The 21,629-nt window shown below is 51.6% G+C and overlaps 1 protein-coding gene across 6 annotated transcripts; it reads right to left on the reverse strand.

Annotated features, from left to right (window-relative positions):
• Positions 1-1,751: 1,751 nt before the first annotated feature.
• On the reverse strand, positions 1,752-21,617 carry FLOT2 (flotillin 2). 6 transcript variants are annotated; one of them, XM_086859293.1, is made up of 12 exons: positions 21,434-21,531; positions 13,870-13,951; positions 11,807-11,875; positions 9,681-9,771; positions 5,687-5,810; positions 5,184-5,302; positions 4,666-4,779; positions 4,454-4,573; positions 3,874-4,088; positions 3,574-3,757; positions 3,271-3,420; positions 1,752-3,099 (listed from the first exon to the last, which is right to left on the reverse strand). In XM_086859293.1, exons 1-12 carry the CDS (start codon positions 21,480-21,482, stop codon positions 3,061-3,063), a joined length of 1,356 nt encoding a protein of 451 aa, XP_086715419.1. In that variant the 5' UTR covers positions 21,483-21,531; the 3' UTR covers positions 1,752-3,060. The 6 variants fall into 6 exon arrangements, with proteins under 6 accessions (XP_086715419.1, XP_086715416.1, XP_086715417.1 ...); XM_086859290.1 differs by lacking the exon at positions 11,807-11,875 and adding an exon at positions 20,549-20,788 and having other exon boundaries at positions 21,434-21,519; XM_086859291.1 differs by lacking the exon at positions 11,807-11,875 and adding an exon at positions 20,549-20,788 and having other exon boundaries at positions 21,386-21,441.
• Between the last annotated feature and the right edge of the window lie 12 nt (positions 21,618-21,629).

A 21,629-nucleotide genomic window follows, 5' to 3' on the forward strand; every position in this document is an offset into this window, starting at 1 on the left:
TTCCCCCTCCCAGGGGGATGTGACCCTTTGAGGGATGCATCCCCCAGTTAGGTGTCCCCAAAGGACACGCTCCCCTGGCCATGTGTGTCCCCTGGAGGGATGTAACCCCCAGCTGTGTCCCCCCAAGGCCATGCCCCTCCTGACCACATGTGTCCCCAAGAGGGTTGTGTCCCCTCACTGCACATGACCCTGGTCATACTTGTCCCCTGGCCACGCATGTCCCCAGATGGCTCCACCCCCTGACCATGAGTGTCACCTGCCTGTGCATGACCCTGGTCATTTGTGTCCCCCCAGCCCTGTCTGTCCCCACAGGGCCACATCCTGCAGCCAGTGCTGTGCCATTGTGCCGGGTTGTTTGTGCCAGGACAGGCTGGCATTCCTGGAAGTCAGCTGGAGGGAGGTGATAATCCCCTGCGAGGCTGGGGCTGTGTGCACCGGGGTCCCGATAAGCAGCAGCCTCTGGCTATCAGGGATCCTGCCCTGCCACACAAGGTGTCCCTGGACCCACTGTCACCTCTGGGTGCCAGGAACAGGGGCAGCATGGCCCACACCCCCCCTGGTGTGGGCAGACCCTGACAGGAGTGGCACAGGGTCAAGCCCTGGTCTGAGCCTGTGCCAGGGCATGAGGTTGTGGGGACCTGGGGGCTGCAAGAGACCTCCTGTTTTGATCCCTCTTGTGACCCAGAGGTGTCCTGGAGCCTGTGGTGTTCCCCAAACTGTGGCATGCCCAGCATGCAGAGCAGTGACATAGGCTAAGTGTCCCTCAGTCCCCCAAGACCTGCCAGCTCCCGGTGAGTCCCAGGGATTATCCCATGGGATTGTCTCCATGCTGGCTGGTCCCCGCCAGCCCTACCCCAGTACTCGAGGGCTGCCCTGCCCTGTGGCCTTGTACCCCACAGTGGTAGAGGGGCCTGAGTATCCCCCAGGTTGGTAGCACAGAGCTGGTGTGGGGACCCCGGGGTGCCAGAGGAGACCCCCGTGTGCCACAGCCCTTCCAGCAGCCGTGCTGCCCCAGGACAGCGTGTCTGGCTCCAGATAAGGAGGCGCTGGGACCTGCAGAGCTGTCCCCACCCTGTCTATCTGCAAGGCCACCTTGCAGGACACACAGGACAGGGCCTGTTGTCCTGCCCTGGGTTTGGAGGAACATGAAGAAACCATTTTCCCCAGAGAGGGTGGTGCAGCAAAGCCCCCCATGCCAGCCCCATGGTGGCGGTCACTGGCCCAGCCTGCAGGGTGACCCCAAGCAGGACAGGTCCACCCAGACCCACCCTGCTGTCCCCCAGCACAGGGACGGGTGTGTGACAGGGTTCCAGTGGCAGGGCCATGGGACACGAGGCGCTGCCACCAGCCTGGCTGCTGTGACACAGCACCTTCAGCACCTGCCAGCCCTCCTCCCAACCCCGGGGTGCCACTCTTTGGGGTGCCCCAGCAATGGGCGCCCCCCGGGCTAACATGGGCCAAGCAGTGGAGTTCATTCAGTGCCTCCTGGCTTGACACATCCCTGTGGGAGCAGGACAAGGTTCTACCCCCACGGAGGGCTGTGACACAGAGCCCACGGGGACATGGGGACCACGGGGAAGCCAGCAGCTCCCAGGAGCTTTGCAGGAGCAGTGTGAGCCCGGAACGTCGCCTCCCCTTAACCCCTCGCTCCCCCAGCCCAGTGGGAACACTCCGGGGCCAGCAGCTCCCGGCCAGCTCAAGCTGTGCTGGGGTGGGACAGACGGACGCGAGGGACGAGACAGAGCCCAGGCAGGAGGTGACAAGGGTTTATTATCTGACAGCAGCGGGGTGGCGGGCGCAGGCACAAGCAGATAGGGCCCGGCCCGGCCCGGCACGCCTGCCCGGCCAGCGCCAGATCCGCGCCCGCCGCCCCCGGGGCAGCGCAGCCGGGGCTGATAACGCCGCTCCCCCCGCCCCGGCGGCAGGGAGGGCACGGGGGGACCCTGCAGCACCCAGCACCCGCCAAGGGTCACTCCTGGCAAAGGACTCCGCCTGGAGGGACCCGTACTCGCCCTACGGCACGGGCTGGGGGCACCGAGCTGCGGCTGCAGGACCCCCAAACGCCACCACTCCCAGCAGTGCCAAGCTGACTTCACACACGGGTCTGGCTGTGCCAGCCACACTGAACACAGGCACTGAGACAGGCAGGGAAGGGACACGGGCCAGCACAGGGCTCTGGTGGCACTGTGGGGAGGACGGGAACACACGGGACACAGTCTCTTTCACAAGGCAGCAACGCCACTGGCCGTGCAGGGGGAGGGAGGGAGGCAGGGGCAGCTGTACAGGCTGTGCTGGAGGAGCCTGTCCCCACCTCTGACCACCACTCTGAGTAGTTGTGGGGTCGGGAAGTGCCACAGCACCTGGAGACAGCCACCGTGACTTCACTGCCCTCTCAGGGGATGGCTTTGGCACAGCACTACTTTTTGGTATTTGTGATGGTGAGATCTCACCAGGGCTGAGCTGGGCACCCTCTGTCCCCTGGAGCTCTCCCTGCTTCAGATCCTATGAAGAAAATTCCCCAAGCATGGAGAGGGCAGCACCCACTGCTAGTGCTGGATAGTCACCTTCCTGGAGGGTTGATTGTCACCCACCCAGCTTGGGCAGGGCTGCTGGCACTGGGGGTGACACACAGGGACACAGAGAGCCAGCCACAGGGAGCTGTGGGCAGAGAGGGTCACTGAGAGAGATGGGAGGAGGGGTCCTGGTTCTCTTCCTAAAACTCCCCATCCCAAGCCTCTGCTCCAAGTCCCAGGTGTTCACCCCAGGGCAGAGAACAGCAAGGCACCAGGACTGCAACATCAGACAAGCTGCCAGTCATAACTGGGGATGGGATTGGCCTGAGATAACACAAAGTTAATTAGAAAATAAATCCTCTCTCAGCCTTGGAATAAAAAGAGCAGCAGACAGGACATGCATCTTTCTGGCCCTACAAAATAAGGCACCAGTTACAAACGAAACTCGGATTGTCTTTGATATAAAAGGAATTCCCATGTGTCAAAGGCAGTTGATGTTTGAGTGCATAACAGGGAGTGATCTTCACTAGCTTTGGGTTGGTCAGCCTCATTTCATGGCCTCAGTGGCTCTCTGGAACAGAGGAAGCTGCAGGAGGGGAAGAGAGAAGCTGTTAGGTCTGTAGGAGGGGGAGGCAGGGCGCTGCCTGCACTCTGTGGCTGTCAGGGCTTAGGAAGGAGAGGCTTCCTGGGAAACTAAAAGCTTCCAGGCAAGTCCCTGTGCCCTAAGAGCAGCTGGCATTGCCAGTGCCCAGCTCACCTTTGTGAGATCCACACCAGTGATGGCACGCACAGAGGCGGGGACCTCAGCCAGGAGACGGTTCACATCAGACATGGTGCTGCCTTTCTCTCCACTGAGAATAACAATCTCATCCACTTTGGAGAGGGGAGCAGATACTTTGGCAGCGATCTGGGGAAGTAGGGTGAACAGAGAGTCAAGGAACTGCTCAGCAGTTCACTGGGAAAGGTCCCTACAGGGCCTTGCTGTGCCCCCAGGAGACCTGGCCCAGTCTGGGAACTCCCCCAGCCCACCTGGAGCATGGGAAAGCTGTCCCCTCCTCACCTCAGGCAGTGCATCCAGCACTAGAGCTAGCTGGGCAGCTTCTCCATACTTCTGGAGTGCTTCTGCTTTCAGCTTCAACCCCTCAGCCTCCGCCATCCCAACAGCCTCGATCACAAAAGCCTCGGCCTCTCCAATCTTGCGGATCTTTTCTGCCTCCGCCTGAGCAAGGAGGATTTGCTTCAGCCTGGAAAAGGTAAAGCAGCCCTGCAGCAGCCTGGATGCCTGCAGAGAGCCCAGAATCTGGGGCTCAGGGCAGCACTGTGCTCCCAGCTGCCCAGCCCAGGGCAGGGGCTCACTCACTTCTCTCCCTCAGCGATCTGCTGGATGCGATAGGCTTCGGCCTCAGCCGGCTGCTTCACGGTGGCCACCAGCTCCTTCTCCATCCGCACCACCTCCTTCTCCTCCACCTCAATCTGCTTCTTGCGCTCCACCACCTCGATTTCGATCTCCTCCTGACGGATCTTCTGCTGCTCCCGGGCACTCTGGAGCTCGTAGGCCAGCTGGGCCTCTGCAGTCTGCACATGGGGGAGAGGACAAAAAGGGGTCTGGGCCTCAAAACCAGACATGACTCCTGCTATTGAACCTTTTCCCAGTGGTGACATCCCAATCCTCAGTGCTGCTCTTCCCAGAGCACTTAAGCCCAACCAGCTCCAGGTTCAACCCTCCCCATCTTTTCCTCTTCTCCAAGTCCCACCAAACTGCTGCAACAGGAGAGGAATCTGCTGCAAGAAGCTCACAGGGACACACAGACCTGAGAACCTGGGTTCTCCATCTCCAGCTCTCCTAACAGATGCAGGAGGAGGAAGATGACAAGTCCCAGAGCTACCAACACCATCACAGAGCCTCCAGGGAACAGCAGTGGGCTGTGAGATACTCTCACCTTAATGTTGACCTCCTCAGTGAAGGCAGCTTTCTGCAACTCAAAAGCTCGTTTGGAATCTGCTATTTTGGTATCTGCCATGAACTTGACATCCAGCATTTCTTTCTTGCACTCTGCCTCCTGCGGAGAGGGAACAGAGAGCAGAGCTTTAGGGTGTGTAGCTGGAGCAGAAGAGGCTGCTCCAGGGAAGCCCAGCATGTCTCCGGACTCACCCGAATACCAGCATCCCGCTCTGCTTCTGCCACTCCAATGTCTGCATCCCTTTGGACAGCTGCAATCTGAGTCTTCCCCAGAGAGCTCAGGTAATCCACTTTATCATAGACATCCTGGGGAGAGGAGATAGGTCATAGCCACTTCAAATGAGCTCCATCTTGATCCCTTTCCCATTGAAGCTCAGTGCGGTCAGGCCAGGGTCAGAACGCATCATGTCAGCTGCTCCTCCAAACAAACAGGGAGGGCAGGAAGAAGAAAGCCATCCCGACATCCTTCCTCACTCCCAGGAGACTGGGTTATCATCCAGCTCTCTCCACAAGCCTGTTTACAGAGGCAGCTACCCGGCAGCTCTTGGCCCAGCTGCCTGGATACAGGACATGCTGTGGCGGCTGTCATGGAAACTCCTGAAGGGCTGGGACAGCCTGAGTCTTCCAACTGCAGCAGGGGTCAGGGACAGACTCTCTCCTGCTGCTCCTACGGCTCTGCCTGGAGTGCAGTGCCCAACATTTGGGCATACCTTGATGGTGAAACTCAGGATCTCGATCCCCATGCGACCCACATCAGGAGCTGCCACCTCCCGCACCAGCTTGGCAAACTGGTCCCTGTCCTGGTAGATCTGCTCCACTGTCAGGGTACCTGCAGAGGGGAGCAAGGTGAAGACTTTATTTGTAACAGGTAACACATAAAATGTGGGTCTAAGCTCAGCAACATCCTTGTTGTCCCTAATCTCCTCAGGCCTGGGCACAAGGGCGCAATCCTCTGCCACAGCAGTGGCAACTTCTCAGTCACCACCCACATGTGCTACTTGTGGCCCTTGGGGACTCAGACATCTCTCACTGCAGGCACCAAAATCTCATTTATCACAAGGCCCAGCCACACAGAGGGAGCTGCTGGAGGGGAGATGCAGGCGGCAGAGGAAGGTCCCATGTGGTTGCATGGTGGCAGTGATACTGCTGGGACCAGCCAGCTGAGAAGGGACAAAGCCACTCAAGATGTCTCCAGGGGATGAGCCCCTCATACCTAGGATGGAGCGCAGGTGTCCCTCCAGTGTCTGCAGGACCACGTTCTTCACATCCTGCACGTTCTTCCCCAAGAACTGCTCACAGGCCACAGCCAGGAGCTCCTTCTCGGTCATTATCTTCACCTAGAGACAGGAGACAGAACCAAACAGCCTGAAGGTGTCTGTCCAGGAGGTGCAGGTACCCAAAAGCAGCAGCAGCAGCAGCAGAAGCAGCAGTACCACCACCAGGCTGCCCTGCTACTTATGCTCCAAGGGACCATGCTGAGCTGTCACCATGCTGAGCCAGGCCACTGGACCAGCCAGAGAGCCCCTGTCCCAACCCTGACACTAGCTCAGCGTGGAGGTGCTCAGCAGTAGGGACAGAGCCTGGCCCTACCAGTCCCAACCCAGTCCCAACAGAAACCCTACAAAACCCCCTGAAATAGCAGTTCAGCCACTGCACCAACACCAGAGTCAGAAGAAAGCTGGGTATTACCATCCCTGGCCAAAACCTGTTTTGTTACCTTCCTCTTTCTCCTCTTTCACTAGAATTAATTTTTCTGACCCTGAAAAGGCAGAGAGTGAGAAAGAGTGACATGCCCAAGGAGCAGCTTGGGAACAGGGGCTCCATTCAGTGTCCCCTGGAAAGAGAGAAGAGACAATAAAGGCCACTGGTTTGTCATGCCTGTAGCTGGGAGCTCCCAGACATCCTTTGCAATGACCCCAGGGTGTCCTGGTCAGGGCCTGGCTGTTCTGCTCCACACACTCAGTCTGGTGATGATGCCCAGAGCTGGGACACAGCCACCCCAGTAATGTTATCAGCTCCCTTACACCAGATCCAGGTGTAAAAGTGTCCCCATTCCAGCCAAGCCAGGGTCTTAGGATGGTCCTGCTGGTCACAGGGCTGTTTTTGAAAGGCAAAGTGAATTACAAATCCCTGTGGTGTGTGTTAGGCAGTGGAGATCTGTGCTCTACAGCACACAGCTATGAGGAGCTGCAACCCACTAAGATGACAGCTCCTGGTGGCCCTGTCCAGTCTGAGGGCTCAGGCAAAGGCTGGGCACAGGGACATTCTGTGCCTGGCAGCACCAGAGAAGGAGCAGGTCCATAGGTCCACACAGCTTTCTGGATCCTACAGCACCCTCTCATGGATACAGCTGGGCTGGGCAGGGCCTCCTGTCCCACAAGGAGCTGGTGGCACCCTGAGTCCTGTCCCAAGGGCCTTGGATAGACCTGCTTCAGAGATCCAAAGTACAGATGCTGTACAGGGGCCCTCTGAGGGTGCACACTATTGAAGGATTCACAGCCTACAGACCTCATCCTGATACCTTCTAGCACTTTCAGCTGCAAAGTTCTGCAAAGAGAAGTTTTCACTTCTCTTTCTTGAGAGTCCTGTCTGATAGCCCACGCAGGCAAATGATCCCTCTGGAGCTGAACAGCAGCACTTGGCCCAGGCACTGCCAGAGAGCAGGACTGGGACTGACTGTCATCTTCTAAGGGGACAGGAGGTGGACCATGCTAGACAGAGTGAGCTGGCCAAAACTTACCTGCCACAACCCTGCCCCTTGTAATGTTAAGGAACACCAACCCAGGCTGAGCCTGTTTCCTACTGCTGCTTCCCAGACTGGGTCTCCCAGTCAAAATGTCAAAAAACCTCAGGCAAGCGTGGCAATCCTCTTCCACATTGTCCCCAAAGCCCCTTGGGATCCTTTCGGGGCCAATTCCACAGTGGTTTCTTGTCCCTACACCCCAGGCCAGCAGTGTGCTCTTCCCACACAAGGGGGAGTTGGGAGAGCTATTCTGGAGCTGCACTCAGAGCATGAGCCCTGCATGAGGCTCCTCTCGCAGCAAATAGGAGATTTTTGCAAGTATCAAAAGCAATTAGACTCAGCAGCGACATTTATGGTGAGCATCTGCCAGCAATTCCACCTCTCCAAACAATCCCCACCCTCAGGAGCTGTGGGGAAGACAGAGCACAGGGCAGGATGTTCATTAGGAGAACCCCTACAGTACTTAGGAGCAAGGAATGATTCAGGCTCTGGATAAAGCCAGCCAGCCTCCACTGGTGAGCCCTGGCCAGCCCACGGGAGTCTGGCTCTGCATGGAATACAGATCCCAACCTCCAAAGCAAAGGCTGCACAGAAGAAACCAGAGATGAGCAATTTGTGCTCAGCGTGTTTTGCAGGGTTTCAGGCAGGGCACTGTGACACTCAAATGTCATTTCCATCAGAGGGAGACCCTTGGCTGGCAGGGAATCAGAGAGCCTCCATCCAGCAATCCTGTGAGCAGGATTGATGCTGCTGCACCCTGCTCCAGCCAGCTGCACTCGCCATGAGGGGTGAGCACAGAGAATCCAATTAGCTGGAGGCTCAGGAAAATGCTACAGAAGGATACAGAGCCCAGCATGGCCTAAGGCAGCAGCATCCCAGCACATCCCAGCACCCAGCCAACATGGGAAGGAGGCTACTGGTGAGCACTCATTACATCTCTCCTCAAGGAAAGAACAGCATCTTTATGCACATGAAGCACTTCTATCATTGCAGCAAAAAAGCTGTTTCTCTAGGAATAATTTTTTGAGGTTTTTTTCCCATTTTATTTGCTCAAGCCCTTAACACAAAAAATTTGCCTCAAAAAGTACTTCTGCAGAATTAAGGTAACCTCTGCCATGCACATCCCCAACAGCCTTGAGGCAGCTTTCTGCGTGGCAATTCCTTGGATTCCAGCTTTAAAATTAGCTGTCAGTGGAAAAACTGAACAGTGAGAAAAAAGAATAACATGAATGAGATGAACTGGGCTCTGCATTTTTAAATCAAGGCACCTGGTGGTCCAGCCCTCTGCTACCAGACCATTTTGCAGGATTTCCCAAAACTAGGACAAAAGGGAATGCTGGCTTCAGAGAAACATTAAATACAGAAGGAAAAGCCTACAGATTTAGGAAAAGACTGTGAAGGGAAACATGGATGCACACATTTTTGCCAACCATGCAAAAACCACTGGGATCATGGGACACCTTAGCAGCTAAATGGATATAAAAAACTGGAAACTAAGTGAAAGATGAATATAAAGTACTGAAAAATAGAAACCAAGGCTGCTGGGTCCATGAGGGATTTTGGTCACATCACTGCATCAGTCAGCAGCTCCCCTTGGCTCCAGAGCTCCCCATAGGGAATGTGGCAGCCACTTGTCCTGTGATAACACACCTGGACATAGCTCAGACACACAGTGACAACAGCCCTGTGTGCATTGACAGCCACTCTTGGTTTGTACACCAAATTTTAGAGCGAGCTGTCAGAAGCAATTTTCAATCACAGCATCCAGCTGCCTATTCAAGGACTCCAAATTCCCTCAAAACTAACATCTTTTCTCCCAGCATCCGCCCCAGGGCAGGACCTGGCCCCAAGGACAGACTGTACCAGGACAGCAGACCTCAGACTCCAAGAAGTGCAGGGTTTTGGTGTGCTGCCACAAGCAGCAAAAGTGGGTCTTACATTTGAAGAAAGCTGTAGAGAATCAAAATTCAATTCCAGCCAAAAATTTTACACGGCAGTTTTAGTGCCTGGAGGGACTAAATTCTTTTTTTTAAGCTTTAATTCACCATGAAGAATTACAAGGCCCATGTGCTAACAATAACAATCCAAAGGAATATAATGCTTGATACCATCTCAGGAGGTTATGGGTCAGTCATGTGGGGTCTCACACAGCTCCAAGGGCACCACAGCACATCAACATTCCACAAACACATCAAGTCACCCCCACACCCCTCATTTGCCACATGGACAAATGAGACACCAGAAAAAAGAAATATTTTGGGGAGGGAAGGTGAAGTCACAACCCCCTTCACCACATGGAACATGCTGGAGCGTGATTGTACCAACAAGGACAATGTGGTTTGGTACAAAGATTTATTCCAGAGCAGCTGGCTTCTCTCCCTGGACAACAGCAACCTCTTAAGAGGGGAAAACCAGATGTAAGTTAGAGACATGCATTCCTGAAATGATGTTTTGGTTACTGTACCTGTGCCACACCTGTGACAGTTATAGCTACCCCCTCCGCCGTCTCTACGTCCTCACACCTGGGCTGTAACGTCATTATCTCTAGGGAAATCCTGCCAAAAAATGTAAAATATTTGCACGTTTCCAGGTTACACACACTCAGCTATTCCCTTTGCATCTCCTGCCTTGGGCTACCTGCTGCACTCATCACAGGTAATGTAAGGCAGGCACAGAATGCAGCCAAGGGACCACATCTGTGACTGCAGACAGACAGGACATTGTGGTCAAGAAATAGATTTTCAGATAATGCTCAAAGGTAATTTATCAGCAATGGCTGGAATCCAGACTGGAAATTATCCTGTGGTCCTTTTCCTCCTGCTGGGTTAGTGAGGTGCCAGAAACTGCAGCACTGGGAGCCCCAAGGGCCCTCTGTCAGAGGCTCATTGTGCCATGCTGCCCAATGCCATGGCAGCATGGGGTGTCACTGGTTTAAAAGCACAGCACAGAACTGGGATGCTCCCACCCACCTCACACGAGAGCTGGTGCTTGGCAGAACCTGACACTGATGCTGAAGAAGCCCTGGGTTAGCCCTACCACAGACCTATCCCCTGACCTGGTTCACCTCTCTGTCGCCCTGAGAATCAGGCCTTTTGATATTGTTTTCACAATTTCTCTCCACCTTCCCAAGAAAGTAACTATAAACATAGGTGTTTATACATTCCATTAAAGATAGGCCTTTTGATGGACATCTCTCATGGCCAGAGTGGTTGGGAAGGTGGTAACCTGACTATCCAATCCCTGGTCATTGCTGAGAGCCTATAAATACTGAAAGAACAAATAAACTTCCTTCTTCTTTCATCACACTTCGAACTGCATCTGTGTGAATCCTTTCGTGTCTGACAGTGACACATCTCCCTCTATTTTTCTATTTTATTTGTCCCGTGACCCTAAGATGGAAATCAGTCTCCAGTTCTTTATGGCCATGCCTGTGGAATATCAGGCACCCAGGAACAGATCCTGCAGCTCCAGAGCTTTCCCAGTCACCCCAGGTGGGCTCAAGGTACTTTGGTCAGTCCCTGCAATCTGCAGGTCACAATTTGGTAAAACAAAGGGCATCTCTGGCTGTGGTAGGTTCTGTTCCAGGAAGCCAAGCCTGGCTCCCGTGTCAGCCATAACGATCTGGAAAGACGCTGGGAGTCAAGACAGGGAGCCACGGGGCAGAGAGTTTGTGTCAGTGAACATCAGGTCAAACATCTGAACCATGAAGGGGCTGTCCTGGGCTGCTTTATGCATGCTGAGTTGCTCCAGGATTGACTGGAAGTGCTGAAACCTATCCCTGCAAGTTCATGCCTGCCTTGGCCACTGTCCTAATTAAACTGGCACACAAACTGGGAGCTGATAAAACACATCCCACTGTCCAGGACATGCACAGGCATCTTATGCCATGTGTTCACGGTTTTAATCAGATGCTGCAGGATTTCAGCCTTCTGACGGCCTAATCTAGACTTGGAATTTAATTTCCAAACTGTTCTGATTCTTAGTTCTGTTCACAGGGATATTTAGTCATTACTGGTTCATAATGCCAGTCCTGTGCACTGCAACTCATCTGAGGTCTCTGCTGCATTTTCAAAAGTGACAACATCCAAAGTGGGCAGTGTCTTCATGTGGAGGAAGAAGGGCTGAGTGGAAATCCATAACCAACACTGCAGTCCAAGGCATAATTGCAATTTTGAAATGGCATAAAACCTGCCCTCCCACCTGTCCCAAACCCTGTACAGAATCCAACCTGGCCTGCTTATGCCTCCACACAAAGGCAGACACCCTTCTGCTCTCCACCAAGCCCACAGTGGAGGCAGTGCTGGCAAAGAAAGGGTTACAGCAGGAGCAAATGTTAGGTACCACAATGCTGAATTTGGAATTTGCCAGCAATGTACCTGTCTTCATTACCTATTAACTGTGGAGTGCCACAGGGCAAGTGCTGGAGAAGGGGAAGGAGAGGAGAGTATGGAGATTTCAGCTGCCGTTAGAAAACCATTAATTTTTATGTTATCCTGCTGCTGCTGCTGCTGCTCAAAACAGAGGGATAAACAGTTAGACAGTCTGTTAGGAAGCTGGTGGATTATTACCTGTGCAACCCCTGTTACGTACAGTGGGACCCCCTCCGACGTCTCAACATTCTCACAGCGACAGAGGATGGTCAAAACCTCCAAAGACACTCTGAGAAGGGAGGAGTAAGGGTAGGACAGCAAATACACAGAGCAGTTATCAGAGAGTAAAACACTTGTTGCAAAGGACAAGATGAGACTTTCAGGTTTCAGCTTTTCCCTGGTCAGTTTGCCTTTCATCCACTGCCCGCTCCCAGGGCTCCATAATCAGCTTCCCTTGTCATGGGAGGGAGTTTACAGCATCCAGCAGTTTCTTTTAATGAGGATAAACAAGCTGGGGGCTCGTCCCCACCCTGCACATGAAACTGTGTCATCCTGGTATCAGCTGGAGTTCTCTGTTGAAGTAATCTTTGCACACAGAAAAATTCCTTTTGGTAGTGATTTAGATGCTTCTATGTCAGTATTTAAGAGAGGAAAGATAAATGAAAACACCAGGGACCTGGTTACCCACCCCTGGCTAAGGCACTGAGGAGGGAAGCTGCTTCCAAGTGCTGTCCAGGGAAGCTGAATTAACACCATTTGGCTTTCCCAGAGGCATGTTAGACCACACTGTCTCTCTCCATGCTTTTATTTCTGACCCCTAAACAGGGATAGCATTTTTTCCTCTTGTTTTTCCCCACTGTTCAAGGTTTCAGCAGGGTAAGTACCCAGCACCCTGCCAGTTCTAACTGTTCCTTTTGTTCCCAGGTTAATGCTACCTGGCGGGACGCCGCTGACAGCAACACAATTGCTCCTGTCTCTCTTGCTCTCTTCTGGAACTGCTCTGGTAGTTCCAGAAAAAGTGTCCTAATTTCAGAGAAGGAAATCTGTCTCACTCCTCATGTTAATGCAGTGGGCTCCATCTGGGGCACAGCTTATGGCATTTGAGAAAGGAGAATTAAGCCCCACATCCCATGGCATGAACTGGTATGGATTCTAAAGTAGAATATTAGTTTGGATGCTGGAATTCCTGTCAAGAGCCCCATTTGCTAAATAATTCCCAGATCTCTATCATACAACAGCTCATTCCTGGCAATCCAGTTCTTGGCCCTGGATTCAGCCTATCTGTAACTTAATAAATCAGCCTCCCAAATGTATCTGATCTTCTGCACTGGGTAGGTCAAGGTCCTGCACTGCTCTTGGCACTTCTCACAGAAGAAGAGGAGCAGCATGAACCGTTTGTTCAATTAACAGTTCTCCCAACAAGACGTCTCACAAAAATTTGGGAATGAAGCTTGTCTGGATTGAATGCAGCCCTTAAACACTGAGCCTGCAAGCTGGGCTTTTCCTTCTTCTCCCACCTCCCATCATGTGCAGAGTGAGGGCAGCCACACGCCCACTTTGCTGGTGGCGACACAAATACGGGGAAAAGAGGTTGGAAGAGGCTGTAAGGGTTAACTACAACCTCTGGCCATCACTCAGTGTAAAACTCAAAAGTCACATCTTTATCCTTTTCCCTGTTATTTTTTTTACACAGAGGAAACCTGGATCAGTGAGGATGAGGGATGTAGTGGGAGGGAACATTCCTACAGATCCTAGAGACAAAGAGCTGTATTAGCAGGACAGCAGCACTACCACAGCATGTCAGCTCAGAGACCCGACAAGCAGCAGCAAGCAAAATCCACGACTGAGGGAAGGGAGAGAAAGGAAATCCCGTGGTTTTAAATCAGAACAGTCTGCTCCCAAGGTGACAGCAGTCAGCAGATCTTTACAAAGAGACTTGAGGAGCAGAGGGGGGCACTGGTGCACTGCGGGCCACAAACTGGTTTGTTACTGGGTGAGGGGTTGGGCCATACTGGGCAGGGCTTGGCTCCTCTTGTGGACATAAAGGCTGTTTGAAAAGCACTCCAGCTGAAAGCATGTGATTTCTTTTTTTGTGTGTGTCTTTTGCACTGTGGCACCCAGCTGTCCCCATGCCAACAGCCAGCAAAGAGCTCCTGATACTCATCCCTGGTTTCATACACAGTGCCTGATCCAGTGTTCCTAAAGATACTGCTGACAGCCCCACTGGGATGATTTTGCCACATTCCTACTCCAAAAGCCCACAAATATCAGGGGTCTCCTTACCTCTGGGTGTCAGTAATGCACCACCAAGCCCAGGCCCAGCCTCCATACACATATTGCTTCTCATCAGAGCCACAGCAGCCACCTGCAGCACAGCAGAGAGCAGAGACATCAGGATTACACACATGCACATGGCTCTTGGGAATAACTTACAAGCAGAGGAGTTCACACTCTTCCTCCTCTCCATTCACAGCGATTCAAATGGCAGTTTTACCCAGGCAACCTTTTTTGGAATTGCCTTATAAAGTTGGAATGTAGTATTTGTATAATTCACTATGACCAACAGTAACACATAGAAAGGGACTGTATCTTAAACCAGGGCTTTATTTTGGTTTTGTTATGCCCTTTTGGCAACCAGAATCAATCTAAGTATCTTCAACTGTGATGTTAACTGTTACGGAAAGCCACCTCCCTTCCTTCACACCACCCTTAACTTCCCACAGGAGTTCTCAAGTCAGTATTGGAAGAGGGAAGAACCCCATAGCTCCCAAAAAATACTTTCTAATTCTGATTTGTGCAAGTAGCACCATGTCTGATGCTTTGACAGTCCATCTCAGAGCTGGATGTGCCCAAGATTCAGAAACCCTCAAGAACTCTACTAACACATTTAGATTTGATCCCAGTGAAGCTAGAAGATGCTGTCTAGATTTTTGTATCTTTGATTTAAGGAACAAGACACCTGCTGCCTTTCAAGAGAGCACCCTGCCATTTATCAGCCTCAGGATTCATGGCTGGGAAGGGATAAACTCTGTAGCTCTGGCTCAGACCTGGGAGCTGCTGACTCTCAGGCAGATCGAGGCCAGAATTCCCTCTCTCAGCTGCTCTGCATAATCACTCTTACTACAGCAGTGCCCGAGGGCCTCAGGGAGGAGAGTGCTGTACAAACAGAGCAACAGACAGTTGCAGCCCTGCGGGATAGATCTATGCAGGCAAGACAGAGCAGAGGAAGAACAGGAATGCAGAAAACAGAGTGGCTCTGGGAGCTTTAGGTTGTGGGAGGGGAAAGGGAGAAGGGTGAAGCCAACACCACTTTCAAGAGAAATGACCAGTATTGTTTGCTACTATAAGTCAAAATGAAGAACCAGAAGCAGCACACATCCAGGCCAGTGTGCCTGCAGGGCCCTCCAACCACAGGAGGGGACTCTGTCCTCCTTCTTCTCCTCCTCCTTGCTCCTCCTCTTCCTCCAATCCCCCAGCATTTAGCCATCTTCTGCCTACTTCCAAACACTGTCTGCTTCCAGACACTGGCCACACACTGCCTGCTTTGATGGCTTCCATGCAGTGGTTGACAAACCAGCAGAACTGCCCCATCTGCAATTCTTCACCCTTGCATTTCAGTAAGAATTAAACACAAACAGGAAAAGGCTTTACACACTTTTTCAGATCTGTGCTGCACAGCCTGGAGGAATATTCTCCTGTCACCTCTGAGCCAGCCTTTGGATAGCTTTTTCCCATAGCTGAAAGACTATTTCAGCCAGGCAAGCGTTACAGAAGCTGATGATACAACATCCTGCAGTAACCACAATGCCTTTAACATTTCTTGGAGGGCGTCAGCACAGTTAGCTCAGCCATTCAGCCAGACCCTTGTTTTCCAAGAACAGGAAGGGAGGTGTTCCTGGCACTCAGGAAAAGCAGCACCACATGGAAAGGTATTTTATTTCCCAGGGTCTATGTGGCCTTTACTGAACCTCTGTTAATTTTTTTTTAATAATATCCTGAGAAAGCTCTTCACCCTAAACCCACCATTGTTACAGGAAAGTGTCTCTCCACACAGATGTTCCTCTTCTTCTGTAGGAAATGCAAGGAAATACCGTATTTAGAATCACACACAAAACGAGCTCCGCATTTGCTTCCTGGTGCTACACAATACAGCTGCAGAGCACATTCTACTGAGCTAGATTATATGTCAAAAACTGTTCAAAGCCTAAAAAAACCAGAGAAAACTAACACATTAAGGAGGAGTGGGATGCCAGCCAGTTGCTTTCATGCATGCTGGACATCTGAGTGCAGCAGAGCTCTGTCCTGGTAAAGGCTGAGGAGCTGAGGGTTCATTTTCCATGGCAGTTCTGCTGCCTCTTTCTCAATTCTCAGGCAGCAAGTGAAAAAGGAACCAACAAAGCAAAACCTTTGCAAGGCTAAAGAATAAACCCTCTTGCACAATGAGATTTGGCAGAGAAATTGCCTTTTCCAGCTATAATACGCCCACTGTTCCAGCAGACTGGGTTTCACAGTCGCTTCCACAAACATCCACTGTGCCTCTTCCGGGGCAGTGTGCAGGGCCACAAATGGAGGATTCATAGCCAGGAAGCTGCCAGCCAGCTTGGCCTCTTCCCAATGAAGGGGTTCCATGTTCGAGCAAGAATTCCCAGAGCCAGGAGAAAGTATGTTGTCTGTTTGTTTGGGTTTTTTTTTTTATTATGAAATAAGATTAATCGCTTGGGAGTTGGTAGATAAAAGGAGCTGTTAGCAGATGCAGGAAGTGAGCAAGGAAGAACGTGGGCCTCAACAGTTTTGGGGACACAGAGCTCAAAGCATCAAAGCTGGGATGATCTGAAGAAGCTCTGTGTTGTTTGCTCTCCCAGGTAACTCGGGCACTGAGTTACCTTTCCGGCAGGAAGTGGTGAGCATTCTGAAATCAGGTCATGGTAAACAGGCTGCTGAGCACAGGCAGACCAGGAAAAAGCTGATAACTGAAAACAGTTACTGACAAAAGATAATGCAGAGATAGAGGAAGGCAAAAGCATCCATAAAGAAAATCATGTTCTAAAGCAGGGCCCAGACTAAAGTCAGTGTCTGGTTCTTAGGCCTCGCTGTGCACATAGATTAGGCTTTGTTCACATGCAGAAATGGTACAAGGTTAACAAAAATTAATTTAAAAAGATGCAGGGTTCTGAGTTGAATCCATAAAAGCCTCTGATAGTCACTGCAGCAAATGAAAGCAGATTACACTGGCTATCTTGTTCTGGATGTATTCTATATGAACATGACTTAATGAGTAACAATGCCATAGAGTGAGTTTAAAAACACATTTAATAACTCATCTCATAAACAGCAACTCAGAGAAGACAATCTTTATTAATAAGAGAAGCTACGCAACAACATCACTGAGATACTACCCCAAAATTCCTTCTGAAAACCAAAAGGAAAGATCTGAGGTTATTGTCCACCTCTTCCTAATAGGCTTTCCTAAGTTTGCAAGTCCTGGAGATTTAACAAGTACATGACAAGGGAAACCTTGAGCCCCACCACGTTCAAAAAGGTGAAGAAGCACCTCCTGAGAAGGAAAGATCTCAGATGAGGTGCTTAAGGGCCCTTTTAAGTACTCATGACTTGAGACCAGCTGCAATGCTGCACTCAGCAACCCCTGAGCATCACAAGCAGTGAGAAACCAACCCTGGGGAAAAAGTTTTGGCTTGCCAAAATGACAAACCTAAATCTGCAGGAGCACTCAGTTAAACCAGGCAGATGACCATCAATGCCACTGCAAGTTTCCTGCATGGCTTGCCTGGTGCAAGAGGTGGGACACCCCAACCACAACCCTGGAAACTGAATGGACTGAATGAACTGTATGAACACAGGGCAAAACCTCATGAGACCCAGCTGAAGCTGCCTGCTCCTTCCCATAAACTCCTATTTCTTTGGAGGCTGAAGAACTGGAATTACACCATCAGTGTAAGGGTTCAGGTGGCACCTGCTGCCTACCACGTCTTTCTACATGGCCTGGACCTTCTTTTATTTTCATGCAATAGACTCTTCTCACCTAAATGTAACTTCTGTATTTCTCCTCCCTGAACTGCACTAGATTTTGTTCAGCCTATTGGGTCAATCTCCAGAGTTTGTTTTGATCCTGGTCCAGCTCTTCAAAGCTCTCGAATCCATTCCCAGCTCAGTCTGCAAATTCAATAAGCACATTCTCGATTCCATTATCCAAGCCAAAACAAGGAACTTACTTGATAAATTCTTTCAGCTGAACAGTGAGTTACTGTCAAGTTCCCTGGCAGTGGTCTTCCAGGCAGTTTCATATTAATTTCATAATATCTGAGAAACCAGTTCCTCCTTGCACTGTGGACTGTAGGTCTCTTGCAGGAAGGGCTTCAAGAGCCTCAAGAAAACCTTATTTCAGGCTTTCAACTTAGAAAATAGCACATGAGCAGTTCTTGAAGGGGTAAGAGGGATGCAGTAACAGTATAGAAGAGCTTAGAGAAGCCCTGGAAGGGTTACACACCGACTGCTGGCATGCAGCAACAAATTCCTACACAAAACTAGAATTAATTGCTACCTCTTCTTTTACTTTGACAGACATCAAGGAGCCCCAAAGGGTGTTGCACCAAAGTAAAATTTGAGAAACTCGGCTGAACTGTATTTCTCAAGCTGATTTCTGCTCACCTAAGGAGCAATCAGATTAGCTCAATATGGCAAATACCTCTACTTGTCTACTTCTAGGTGTTACAAGCAACATATTTGTTTCAGTAGTCTCCTAGGAAATAAAGTTGGGTTGGATGAGTTGCAATCCCCTGAGTTTTTTTTCTTCTTTCACTCCCTAAACTTTTGCTGAAGCAGGAGTTTGTTTTGACACAGGAACAGGGAGAGCCGTGAGCACTTCCCCCTGTCAGGTATGTCCAGGTGTTCCCTCAGAGTTCCTCTGCTGCTGCCCTTGCCAGCCAGAAGGAAAATGCCCCAAATGTAGAAATTTGAGCAACACTGTTTGGGAACTGTTAGATGAACATGGCCAATATAAATACAGATTTCTCTATTATGACACTGTGGAAATATCATAGTGCTGTATTTCAAAACCAGCAGATCGACCCTTAGCCACAAAAACTGCACTTAACCAGATTGTAACCCAAACCCAGCATTTCACAGCTTATTTGGCTGGTGGGAATGTCCAGATATCAGGATGAACAGGTACCTGGTGTACCTCCCTGAAAACTTGACCAGCTCCAGTTGTGCTCAGTGTGGGCTCAGTGATGTGCCAGGCTCCTGCCAAGGTCTCCTCAGACCTTGCACCAAGGGAGTCTCCCAGAAAAGTCAGACCCACAATTTGGGGAGATTCAAGACTCTGTGGGGTATCCTTACAAATCCTGGGCCTCACAATTCACCAATGTATCGATAAGCAGTGCAGTTTCTTAGAAGGAAGTCGATGTAGCTCAGCAGGGAAAGGACAGCAGTGCCAGTGGAGTGCTGAGCCGTGCCTGAGACGCAGCTTCCCAAATAAGGCTACAAAGCTCCACGTTCCCAAGGCACAGCTGGATGCTTCTTGAGCACTGGAGATACTCGAGTGTCTCACAAGAAAGTGAAAAAAAGAACAACCCTCCTCAGAAAAACCCACATGCCAGGGGAGGCCCAGGACTAAAGGCCAGACTGAGTAAAGAAAATAAAGAAAACCCTCCCACAAAGTGAAGGCTTTCAAATAACTACCACATGACAATTCAAGACTGCAAGCCAAAAGCTTGCCTCTAGTAATATTTGGTTTATGTAAATTAATTTAATTAAAATTTATTTAATATTATTTTGGCTTATTGGTAATTATTATTAATTTCTCCTTTCCTTCCCCTTTCTCCCTAAATCCAACTTAGTATCACACAAACTAATGCTGGACCACAAGGTCCTCCCTGCTTTTCCCCAGAGGAACATGGCTCAGGTTCCTGGAATTTCAATGGCTTGTAGCTACACCCTCTGACGAATGCATTGGCAGCCACTCTGCACACGGGCAGAGGAGCTGCAGGGCCCTGCAGAGCTCCCAGTTGGTGCCCTCAGGATTCAGCAAGTATCTGCAGACTATGTTGGGCAGCAGCTGAGGAAAACCAGTCTGGTGGCAGCTTCAAACCCCGTCCCAACTGGCAGAGCCCAGGGTGATCTCTGCTCCCTTCCCAAAACTGCACTCCGAGGAGTGTCCTGGGCTTGCTGCTCCTGGATGTGGAAAAGCACTATGCCTCGAACTGCACGCAGATGCCACAAATTCCTGCTGGCTCATCCTGGAAGCTGTGCTTTGTACACAGAGCTGGACAGAACCAAACCCAAGCTTTGAGACTAAAGGGCATCCCAGCACACCTGGAGCACGGCTTCCCAATCTTCCCATGAATGTGGCATTTCAACAAGCAGTGCCAGTTTTGACAGGGGTTCTTCCTTTGGAGGGAAGCACAGCATCAGCTCTGGATCCCACTGGGAACTGCAGACCAGGAAAACTGCAAGGAATGCTGCTGCTCTGGGCAGCTGCTGGGTGGAGTTTGTAACTCCTTAGAAGCCATCACCAGAGTGGGCATATTTATTTCCAGAGCTGCAGCCTGCTTCTGGCATCTCCTCAGGAATTCCCCTAACAGGTCTGTCATCCAAGACAGATGAACTCAACAGATCAGCCACAGCTCCAAAACCACAATAACATAGTTGCAAGTGTGGCAGAGCTGTGACTTGAGGCACATCCTTGATGTTCACATGCATTTTCTACCACTGCTCATTACCTTGCACTTGGCCTCAGTCTGTCACAGAATGAAGCTCCCAGCCCTTGCATCACCTAACAATAATAAATTCACCTAACAATGATGAATTAATAATAACCCTGTCCACACAAAGCCTGGTCCATGCCAAAATGCAGCCTGGAGCTTCAGCAGCACTGGAGCAGCTACAGGTTGAATTAGACATGGGGGATTTCACTGGTGATTTGTTTAACCCCAACCTCAGTCACCTCAGTCAGCTGCTGGTGACATTCCACACGTCCAGCAGGCATCACCTGCATCCAGTGCCAGCACCAGTGAGAGTCCAGGTGATGTGCTGGTGAGGAAGCTGCAGCAGGATGTGATGGATGAAGACGGGCACTGCAGGGACAAGCCTGCAGCGCTCTGCCCCGGGGGGATGCTCACACCCAGCTCCCTTTTCCCGGCAAATCCAGGGAAACGGATGGCTTCCTGGAAATCCTAGCCAAAGCCTGTTGGTGGGAGCACAGAGCTTTGCTGGTGCCACTGCCTGACATCACCTGAAAACAGCAGCATCGGAGGTGCTGCTGTCGCCGGACCTCGCCCACCACTCTGCCGGGACCCCACCCCGGAGCCTCAGTTCCAGTACAGCATCTCCCATCTCCTGTCTATTCCCAAATCACTCAGGGCCCTCCCATGACAGGAATACCTCCTAAAATCCCTTGGAGTGCCCTCACAGCCAGGACCTCTCATTTCCCCCTCCTTGCAGACCCCATTGAGAGACCCCCCCCCCCGCAACTCCCACATTCTCTCCATGACAGTGTGCCCCGACAGGGACTCCTCAAGCCCCTGAGAGTCCCCTCACAGCCAGGACTCTCCGATTTCCCTCTCCCATAAGGCTCCATCACAGAGGACCCCTCCCCAATTCCCTCAGGCCCCCCAGTGATCGAGACCCCTCAAATCGCTGAGAGCTCCCCCTCAGCCAGGACCCCCAAAGCCCCCTCCGAGCACACCGCATTAGAGCCCCTTCCCAATCCCCCAGGGTCCTCCCATGACAGGGACCACTCAAACCCCTGCAAGTCCCCTCACAGCCAAGACCCCCAACTCACTCAGGGTGCCCCCCGTGCCATCCCACAGCCCCTCTATCGCGGCCGTACCTGACACCACCAGCGCCTCGTTGGGCCCCACCGTGTGGCAGTTCCCCATGACGGCCCTGCCGCCGCCCAGCCCCCCACAACCCCCCGCGCCTCGCACGGCGGGGGCGCGGCCCGCGGGCACCGCCATCTTGGGGAGGTCGGTGCCACACCTCGGGGGCGGGGCCGGGCTGGGGCCGCCGCCATGTTGGGCACCGCG

Source organism: Cyanistes caeruleus, chromosome 21, assembly GCF_971803275.1.
Source record: "Cyanistes caeruleus chromosome 21, bCyaCae1.hap1.1, whole genome shotgun sequence".
Taxonomy (NCBI): domain Eukaryota; kingdom Metazoa; phylum Chordata; class Aves; order Passeriformes; family Paridae; genus Cyanistes; species Cyanistes caeruleus.

Excerpts from the sequence above, each read along its gene's own strand:
- FLOT2 (XM_023917828.2), bottom strand. The coding sequence starts at position 21,560 with ATGGCGGTGCCCGCGGGCCGCGCCCCCGCCGTGCGAGGCGCGGGGGGT. Across the intron at positions 13,952-21,433 it reads CGAGGCGCTGGTGGTGTCAG|GTGGCTGCTGTGGCTCTGAT; the intron begins GTACGGCCGCGA and ends GCTGTGCTGCAG. Across the intron at positions 5,811-9,680 it reads CTGTCACAGGTGTGGCACAG|GTGAAGATAATGACCGAGAA; the intron begins GTACAGTAACCA and ends TCCTGTCTCTAG.